At 48.7% G+C, this 10,430-nt stretch overlaps 1 protein-coding gene and 1 long non-coding RNA gene across 2 annotated transcripts in view; one reads left to right on the top strand and one right to left on the bottom strand.

Moving 5' to 3' along the window:
• Positions 1-2,170: 2,170 nt before the first annotated feature.
• Positions 2,171-3,024, bottom strand: LOC116267014 (uncharacterized). Its single transcript, XR_007572009.1, has 3 exons — positions 2,682-3,024; positions 2,438-2,517; positions 2,171-2,242 (listed from the first exon to the last, which is right to left on the bottom strand). It is a non-coding gene; the product is annotated as an uncharacterized LOC116267014 (long non-coding RNA).
• A 5,431-nt stretch (positions 3,025-8,455) lies between these two features.
• The window catches only part of LOC116267012 (protein kinase STUNTED-like), a 67,264-nt gene continuing 65,289 nt past the window's right edge, over positions 8,456-10,430 (top strand). The window contains exon 1 of the mRNA XM_031648555.2: positions 8,456-8,570. Coding sequence (XP_031504415.1) covers positions 8,456-8,570 — 115 coding nt within the window. The remainder of the gene's footprint in view (positions 8,571-10,430) is intronic.

Raw genomic sequence — 10,430 nt, 5'->3', positions numbered from 1 at the left:
GGGAACTCGGGACTAAGAGTAGGAGTGATGGCTAGTCTCGGTAAGGGATGAAGTAGTTAAGCGGTTGGTTAACGCTAAGCTTAGGAACGGATGGGGAAGTTAAGGCCTAGCTAGGGACTTGGGGAGGAGTTATGGAAGGGCTCAGATGAGGAGGAGGAATTAAGGCTGGGGGGAAGAATATGAGATTGAATGAGGGGGTTTTCGAGCGAGAGGGGAGATGAAGGCAAGGCGAGTATTTACTTACCTTTAATGCGCCTTTGGGACTCGAAGGGCTTGGGCCCCACGGTGTCGACACGTGGCAAGATGAGTGGTGGAGAATGATGGCTTGATGGCGCCTTGGGAGCTTGAAGGGCGTGGGCGCTCAGATGGAGACACGTGGCGTGTTGGATGGCGGAGATTGAAGGTTGGAGAATTAAACACTTTGGGAAGTGGCGCGGGGAGATTAATGCGCTTCGGGACCCTGAAAGTGATTAATGCTTCCCTGAAAGATGAATCGGCCTTCTTGCCAAGGTAGTTGGGAAGCCAGTGAGTGGCGGTTGGGATGTCGTCGGGAAAGTAGCAGCGGCAAAGATTTCGGCCGCGCAACTTGCAATCCAGGTTGTTCCTCCTTGGTCGCCGTCCGTGCATGGATTTGAATGCGACTTAGACCAATGTTTCCAACTCAACTAGGCGATTCTTGCGGGGCTGCTGGAATGATCACAGCCCCTCTCCACACTTGTGGTCGCCTTCGGATGGAGGCTAAGATGAAGGTGACGCCGAGGAAGTACTTGGCGACGGGTCACCAACAGGATACCTAATCCTCACCAGCCATCTACCAGCAAGAGTCTGGTAACTCTCGACTTACTTCCGGGCACTGCTAGACTTTAGTTCGCCAAGAGGATACCTAATCCTCACCGACCTTCTACCGGCTAGAGTCGGGTAGCCCTCGGGTAACCTCCACGCAAGAGCTACCTAAGCCTGGCTTAACTACGACTTTTCCGCCAACAATCTCCTTGGTTCGCAAGAGGAGAGCCGCCTACTAGAGCCGAAGCAATTGGGCTTGCTTGGACGGGACATTGGCTCACCTTTCCGACTACTTTCTTCCTGATGTGCTCGGGGAGAAGGCGATCTACTAGGGTGAACTTTCGCATGGTCTTCTATGGAGAACAACGTGGTAGAACCGAGGAGAGTTCCGGTACCTACCTTTCCGTTCACCGCCAGATTGTCGTTACCTATGGAATTACCCAACCAGCAGTCCCGGTCGGTTGCATCACAGGTAGGGCTGAACATGAGCCGAGTCGAGCCCGAGCTCGGCCAGCTTGAACTTGGCTCGACTAAGTAAGACATTGAGCTCGACTCAACTCGAGCTCGAAAATAGCTCGACTAGACTAGCTCGAACTCGACTCGATAGTCACGTGTCGAGCTCGACTCGATTAAGCTCGATAAACTCGTTTGAGACTAATCATCCTTCCTTGTTAAGCTAGAGCTCGATTAAGGCTCGATAAACTCGTTTGGGAATCCTCATCCTTATCGAGCTCGATTAAGGCTCGATTAACTCGTTTCCAAGGAACACAAAAATAAAACTTATCTATTGCAGCAGAAACAAGATTTTGGTAACAAAGGAAAACAAAAATTAAACTTAGCACATGCATGACAATTCTCAGAATCACATTCCAGCCTCCCAACACTTACAAAGACATATAAATCAACTATTTATTCACGGACATGTAAAAGATGATTTCCTGAAAAAACTGTGTCATATTAGTATCTCCTACAAAACAAAACCAACTGGAAAAATTTCCTTCTTAAATGTAGTAAGTCATACATTATCAGTAGCACTACAATCTGCATTGTAAGTGAGCAATGCCTCCACAGTTGCAGAGTCTTTAGATTGAAGAAAATGCCAAACAGCTAGATGCAATGGAGTCATTCCATTCTGTAAAATTCACATGGTCAATTAGGAAGCCCACTATGAGAATCACTGACAAGATTGCCAGCTGATACAGAATCCTGCTCAATTCTACCAGATAGCTTGCAAAAATATGCTTAAAATCAATAAATGCTCAATAGAGCCATCAACAGGTCCAATCTTTCAAGCTAACAAGTGGATGAGACTAAGAATGCTGCAGACTTCCGTTCTAAATATCAGGATCAAGTAATAAAAACCAAAAACTGTATAATTGCGATATTATAAGCACTTACTTCCTTGCACTCTATTTCTGCTTCTGCTGCCTTTTCAGATCGAGCCAGCATCAGTCTCTCACTGCCATGCAAGAATAACATGATTAAGCAAAATGCCTTAAGACAACAAAATAAAACACCCATATAAAGAAAGTTCCCATGCAGCGCTGCTGGGGAATTGGTGCAAAAAAAACACATATATAAAGTTAAATTTATTGATTTACTGTACATCATCAAGTATAACTAAACAGTGTATGAAGTAACTATGGAGCCTCACAGGTTAATCTCCTTCAACTTTGCTATTTCTGTCAATTCACATTGCTGCCTGAAAGCATTTGCTCGGTCTGCCATGGTAGCCTATGCCAAAACAAAAATACGAAATAGGCAAATAAATAAACAAGCCCAGTCATGCCTTTCATCTATCTGTAATTGAATAAAATTGGTTAGAGCTTTCCTCCAGTTCCCTGCTCCCTAGCATATCCCTATTAATCTCATAGAGAAAACAATTATTGTGAACCCACCTTTATTGATTGCACAGCTTGTGCATAATCCTTTAAAGGCACTTTAAAGTTCATCAATACATTGTGGGCCTTCATTGGAAGTCAAGTCAGATATCATTTCAGAATTTTGTTTACACAATAAATCAGTAGTACGTAATCAAGATTAATACAGTTTGTTTTTAGAGTTACATTATCTTCAAACTTATGATTAAAGATTCCTCATTCTGAAGCTTGTAAGACAATATTTCAGCTTGCATGCCAAAATCTGAAAACGCTTTACCAAGAGAATTTCCCTCACAAGCACCTAAGAGCTTGTCTGCCTTTCCAAAGTCAAACAAGGATTGTCCCAACTCTGAGAAATAGCAAAATAATATTAAATCAGTCTTAATTTGGCAAAATTGTAGGAAAAGATGGCCTGCTTTTAACTAAATTGAATTCTTCAAAAAACAGCAGGAAGCTGGCGCTCAAACAGGAAAAAAGAAACAAATAAATGACTTTTCCTCTCAAGTTGTTGAATACCTCTGTGTCTCTTCACAAGACGAAATGCCTGCTTTTGTGCTTCAGCCAGGTGCTCTTCTAGCTCAAAAATATATTGTTTCAGTTTCTCATATTCAGGGTCAGATTCTTCAACAGGTTTTCCCTTCCCAAGCACAACATCAGTTACCTTGTCTGGACATCCTATAAAACGTAAATGTTCAACTACATGCACAGTAGCATCAGATAATATTAGAACGAGGCATCCCCCACTGTCAGAAAAAAATTAAGAAACAAAAATCTATGAAACTGTAACGGTAAGCAATTACTCAACCATCGTATCAGAAACTCCAAAAATCCCCCACACCCGAGAACCAAAACCCAACTCATTATCGTGCTCGTCAAACTCAAAATCGAAAGAATAACCACAGAAAATAAAGGAAAATGAATGAATCAATAAATTGGAAAGAGGAACGAGTTGATTACAGAGTAGATGCACAAAATGGAGAAATTAGGGTTTAACTAATTACAAAAACTGATGATGACAACTATGACCAACAAAGAGGACCGCTTCTCCTCTCATAGGCCTCTGCAAAAAGCCTTCACTCTTCCAAAATCACTCCTTCGCCTTCATAGATCTGAACAAAAAAAAAGCAGCTCTTTCACGGTAGACGAACAACAACGAGAGAGAGAGATAGAAAGAGATGGTTACCTGTGGTGGAGAGGCAGAGATGCACAGATCTGACCAGGAGAGGATCTATGGGTGGCGTAAAGGGACATCCCTAGTTGCATCAGGAGCTGCTGAAGGGAGAAGGCTGAAGCGGAGAATGGAGAGCAGAGCACACGATGACACGTAGGAACCTTGGGCTGAAGCCTGAAGCGAAGGAGAACTGGAGAAGTTTCAGATGGAGAAGAGAAGGAGGGAGAAGTTTCGAACTTTCGAGAAGAGATGAGAGACGGCGTCACGGCGGAGAGTCGGAGGGAGGGAGAATGAAAACTCAAAAACAAAACCTAAAAGCTAAAACTCAAACGTTAAAAGTAAAACTTTTCATTTCCCACCTGAGACGGTTTCAAACCGGTTTTTTTAAAACCGATATTTTAAAGACGAGCCAAGTTGAGCTTTAACGAGTCCACTTGAGTGAACTCGAGCTCGACTCGATTAGTTAAACGAGCCGGCTCGTGAACTCGAGCTCGACTCGTTTAACTAATGAAGCAACTCGAACTCGCTTACGAGTCCAGCTTAAACGACTCGAGCTCGAGTAGCTCGACTCATTGTGCACCCCGAGTTACAAGCTTCCCGAATTCTCCTCTGGCCTCTAGATGTCTTCCGTGGTTGAAGACAAATGCACCGCGGGGAGAAGGTGAGGTTTCGGGGTACTTACGCGTAGGAGCTCATTGGCAATGGTGGTTTTCTGACCGCCACCACTTTCGTCGGCTTCCTCTTCTTCTTCTCAAGCAGAGCCACGGGTAGAGAGCTTCTACACGCCTACACGGCAAGGGATACATGCCTACACGGTGGGGTTTCACGCCTACATGGCGGGGAGATCACACCGGGTGGAGGAGAGAGAGGTTGTGCCTACTACACGTAAATATGATTTGATTAAAATTACAAAGGATTCCCAAGTTTCAACTTGAACGGGTTTATATAACCCGCGCATCCCGTTTCACATCAACCTAAATCGATACAGATTCAATCAAAATGACTCAAACAAATAAAAGAGCAAAATGACTCGAGACACTCACTTCTAGCACGCCTATCCCTTGACTCACTTAAACACTAGATTAGACTCAATCCTAGACTCTCCAAGACGGACTCGGGCTGGACTGAACCTAGGGCTGGATTCCACTGGCTCAACTGAACTCTCAAAGTATGCAGCTTGGCTGCTCAGGTTGCTCTGTGCTTGCCGAATGTAGAATCCAATTTGACCCTATGGCTGGAGACTACCCCTCTGCCCATTAACCCTACATGTAGCCCTTCTCTACCGCCTTACACCATTGCTCTATGATGGCACCTGGGCGTCTGACTGTCCATGTGTTGCTCTTGGTGCTCCGCACCCCTGGCCTTGACTTGCCTCAATGGTCTTACTATTGTTGCCCGACGGGTTCTCATCTACGCACTCGCCAGGCGGCAGCCCTAAGGTCGCGCCTGATTGGCATTGCTCGTCCGGGTCTGTGGTGGTAGCTTAGTGCTCTGTCTTGAGACATCGGCCACAGCCTGGCCAGGTCCGCGGCTCCAATGCTGACCACACCTGGGTGGCCTTTCCCTGACAGCCTCCTTCTATCCTCTCGGGCGAGGTTGAGGTTTCTTTTCTTCTGGCAGCGTCCTTCCTCGACCGCAAGTCCTATTGCAGCCTCCTTGCTCTCTGTTCGTCCTTGCTCTGTCGGACCTCTTAGGATGCCTTTGGCCTAGGGCGGGCTATCTTCCTTCGGCTGCCGGCCTTCTATGGCCGCGCATTGGGCTGCAGCCTCTTTCGGCTGGAGCTCTTCTTGCTCTTCCACTAGCTTCAGCCTCTTCCTATTGTGGCTATGGCCACAGTTGCGCTCCTTTGGCGCGTTCCCAACCAGCCTCGGCCACTCTGTCGACGGCACTCGGCTGGACCTAGAGTTGGTTCGCAATAGTCCACTCTCCTTACATAGAGCTTGACCCCAAGCTCTTGCTATAGTCTCCTGGAGGTAAGACCGAAGCTCCTCTTCTTCCTTCAATGGTCCTTCTTCATCTTGGTTTGGTCCATAGTCTCTTGGTAGGAGTTCAACGAAAATCTTTCCTTGGGGAAACACCTTCCTTGGCCCTCTGGAGTAAACTTGAGTTATTCTCATAGCTGGCCTAGTTGCTAACAACTTCATTTGTTCCTCTCTCAGCTTGGGACCATATTCGTGAAGAAGTTTTCCTAACAGTGTCCCCCGATGTCCTTCATGTTGTTCAGAGTTTGCGAAGCTCTCTACTCTTCGTTGCTCTTTCCGTCCATTGGGTGCCATCAGTATACATGCCCATGTTTCCATTGTGCACCTTCCTAGTGTTAACCACTCCAACCCCTGGGCCAGTGCTCTCTGCCTTTGACCGAGTACACTCAATGGTGTGGGGTTTCTCTTACAAGGCCCTTGTATAGGCGGGGCATGGGGCTCCTTGCCTGTGCCCACCTCCAAAGCCATGGTTAGACCTTCGGCTGGTGTAGCTCCACCCTCCTTAGGCTTTGCCTGAGGCGCTATAGAGACAGATGTCGATCGCCTCTTTTCTTCTCACCTGGGGGTGGGCTCTTGTTCGTCGTGCCTTCTGACGAGTTTCGGCACCGTTCGGCCTCTTGGAAAGAGTCCGGGCTAGTCGACGGCTTGTAGCATGCCAGAAGTATCTCTTCCAGGGGATCAAGTTCGGATACCATCCAGGGTATTGGGAACAGCCTGGGTGAACTTAGCCTTTCAGCTAGTGCCCTGCTTGGAAGTGGCTCAACCTCCATGTTCAAGCTCCTTTCTACGCCGATCTCTCCAAATGCCTACCTCTGTAGGGCTTCCTTTCTGCTTCTTGCCATAGCCTTCTCGGGTGATCGACTATAACCACCCTCCTTAGGAAGTTGGCTAAGGGCTGCGGTCCCTTAGGTTGTTGCGGCCTCTATTGCCGCTACCTCGATTTCGCCCATGAGTTGATCCAGGCTTTGGCATGCACGGTTGACTTCTCCTATCCAATCGGTTGAAGTCCATGATTCCGCCGGGCTGGTTTGCTCAAGCACTGTCGGTCTGTCCATCATGTTGATGGCAGGTATCCATTCCCTTTGGCTCGGGCTAGTGCTTCTTGGACAGTTGGCAAACATCCGCCGATATGCCTTGGCATTCCCCGTCCTTCTCACCTTGTCGGTCGCCTCATGCTGAGGGAAACTTGTGATTGCTTGGGTGTTCCCTGGGGTTCCGAATAGTGGGAGGTTTGCGAGGGTGTTGCTAAATGCTCGCCGATAAGCCATAGCATTCCCGGTCTACCTTGGTTTGAACACCTCTGTTGGTTGCGGCTGGGAACTTGCTTCAGGGTTGCTCGCTGGCTGGCTGGCATACGCTCATCGATAGGCCCGAGCATCTCCGGTCTTTCGGGGTGCTCCCTTCGATCGGTTGCACTGTAGCCCTAATCTCAAGGCTGCCCATGATAGGTACAACCGAAGGAGCTCTTTCCGGTTGGTTGGCATATGCGCGCCGGTAGGCTTTAGCATCACTGATCTTCCTGGGCCTGACTGCAGGTTCCGGTTAGGATTGACTCCTTTGCTCCCGTGGTTTGTGTGCTTCCAGGGGTGAGGTGCCATGTTCATCAGATTGCCGTCTACTACGGCGATGTGGTTCAACCTCCATTGCGTGCGCCTTGCCCTTTGACGTTGTTGATCCACCTTTCAAACCCGAGGTTGGCCAAGATGGGCTGTGTGCCTCGTCCTTAGACGGCGCCTGATTGGCGGGCTTATCATGTTTCTCCACTGGGTGTAGTGGTTCTCGTAGCTACGTGATCCTGAAGTGTCTCCCAGCATGTTGTAATGATTAAACTCATGTCGCTCAGCCGCTCCAGACTGAGAGTTTGTGACACTGGAGGGGGGAGGATCATCATCCTCACCGTTAGAAGACCGCTCATCGTCTTCGCGTTCTTGCTCTGTCTCCTCTTACTCGGCCAACTCTTCCTCGAACTCCTCAGCCGGCTCTTCGTCTGAGTCTTCACTCGGGTTGGACGACTAATCTAAGTTACCTTCCTCTTGCTGGCTGCACTCGTCTGGAACCTTTGAATCTTCATCCGGGTATAGGTTGTATACCTCATTGTCTTAGTAGTCCTTATTCGGCTCATACGACTCATAGTCTTTCGAGTATTGACTATGGGATGACTATCATCCGAGTTTTCACTATCCCATGGAGACATGGCTGGAATTCTTCTACTAAATTCAAAAGCAACTAAATAGAAAAAATGACTGTTGAAGTCCCCAAGCGTGCTCTAATACCAACTGTTGTGGTTGGTAGATCAGTTGTTCTACTGCTTGCCGTCTGCTTGCTCTGAGACAACCATGAAGCAATCGGTTGTGCCTCCCAACCTGGCTGATACCAACTGTTGAGGACCGAAAACCCGGTGACTATGAAATCACTACCCTAAGGCAAATCCTCTACCCAAGACCACTCAGGGGAGCTTAAAATCGAAACCTAACTAAAACAAACTCATATTAGCAAAACAAACTAAAACAAACACTAATCTACTATCATGGACTACGGCACACACTGGTAGAGGAGGGGGAGTGGCTCGGTCCGCCTAACCGAGGGCATGTCGATCTGCCGATAGATGGAGGCGGCCCACCTGGCCGTGGTTGGCAATGATGCGCAAGGGTCTCGGCCCAACTTGCCGATGGCACGGAAGTGCTACGAAGGGGCTCGGCAATGACTGTTGGGGAGCCGCGGTGGAGAGTGCCGAGGGTGATGCAATGGCCAATGGTGCTCGGCCCGCCTAGCCGATGACAAAGGTGAGTGTGAACGGCTGGAGGAATGGGTGTGGTCTGGGCTAACCCGAGGTGGATGCGCGGGTTAGGTCGATTTTGGGTAAGCTAGGGGTGACTGGGTTGACTCAGCTAGGTCTAGGTGAAGGTCAACCGCGACTTGGAAGTTGGAGGAAGTTAAGGGCTCATGGTCACGAGGAGGAGTCAAGAGGGTGCGAGGTTACGAGGGGAGTTATGGTTGGACTCGGAATTAGGGAGAGAGTTAAGGCTAAGCTCGGACTCATGAGGGGGAACTCAGGACTAGGAGTAGGAGTGATGGCTAGTCTCGGTAAGGGATGAGGGAGTTAAGCGGTTGGTTAAGGCTAAGCTCGGGATTGAATGGGGAAGTTAAGGACCAACTAGGGACTTTGCAAGGAGTTATGGAAGGGCTCGGACGAAAAGAAGGAATTAAGCCGGGGAGAAAGAATACGAGATTGAATGAGGGGGTTTACGAGCGAGAGGGGAGATGAAGGCGAGGTGAGTATTTAATTACCTTAAATGCGCCGTTGGGACTCGAAGGGCTTGAGCCCCACGGTGTTGACACGTGGCAAGATGAGCGGTGGAGAATGATGGCTTGATGGCGCCTTGGAAGCTTGACGGGCATGGGCCCTCGGATGGAAACACGTGGCGTGTTGGATGGTGGAGACTGAAGGCTGGAGCATTGAACACTTTGAGAAGTGGCGCGGGGAGATTATCACAGCCCCTCTCCATACTCGTGGTCGCTTTCAGATCGAGGCTAGGATGAAGGCGAGGCCGAGGAAGTACTTGGCATCAGGTTGCCAAGAGGATACGTAATCCTCACTGGTCATCTACCAGAAAAAGTCGGGAAACTCTTGACTTACTTCCGCGCACTGCTTGGCTTCGGTTCACCAAGAGGATACCTAGTCCTCACCGGCCTTCTAGCGGCAAGAGTCGGGTAGCCCTCGGGTTATCTCCATGCAAGACCTAGCTAAGCCTGGCTTAGCTACGACTTTTTCGGCAACAATCTCCTTGGTTCGCAAGGGGAGAGCCGCCTACTAGAGCCGAAGCCAATGGGCTGGCTTGGACCGGACGTTGGCTCACCTTTCCAACTACTTTCTTCCCGATCTGCTCGGGGAGAAGGCGATCTACTAGGGTGAACTTTTGCAAGGTCTTCTACGGAGAATAATGAGGTAGAACTGAGGATAGCTCTGATACCTACCTTTTCGTTCACCACCGGATTGTCGTTGCCTACGGAATTGCCCAACCAGTAGTCCCGATCGGTTGCGTCACAGGCCTTCCTGAATTCTCCTCCGGCCTCTAAATGCTTTCTGTGGTTGAAGACAAATGCACCGCGAGGAGAAGGTGAGGTTTCGGAGTACTTACGCGTAGGAGCTCGTCGGCAATGGTGGTTTTCCGTCTGCCACCACTTTCGTCGGCTTCCTCTTCTTCTTCTCAACCACAGCCACAGGTTGAGAGCTTTTACACGCCTACATGGCGGGGGATACACACCTACACGGTGGGGTTTCACGCCTACACGGCGGGGAGATCACACCACTCTGGTGGAGGAGAGAGAGGCAATGCCTACTACTCAAAAATATGATTTGATTAAATTCGTAGAAGATTCCCAAGTTACAACTTGAACGGGTTTATATAACCCGCGCATCCCGGTTCACATCAACCTAAACCGATACGGATTCAATCAAAATGACTCAAACAAATAAAAGAGAAAAACAACTCGAGACACTCACTCCTAGACGCGCCTACCCCTTGACTCACTTAGACGGACTCAAAATAAGACTTGACGATAGATTAGACTCAATCCTAGATTCTCTTAGATGGACTCGGGCTGGACTGGACC

This window comes from Nymphaea colorata, chromosome 13 (assembly GCF_008831285.2).
Source record: "Nymphaea colorata isolate Beijing-Zhang1983 chromosome 13, ASM883128v2, whole genome shotgun sequence".
Lineage (NCBI taxonomy): Eukaryota > Viridiplantae > Streptophyta > Magnoliopsida > Nymphaeales > Nymphaeaceae > Nymphaea > Nymphaea colorata.
This window is presented reverse-complemented; position numbering and strand designations above follow the sequence as displayed.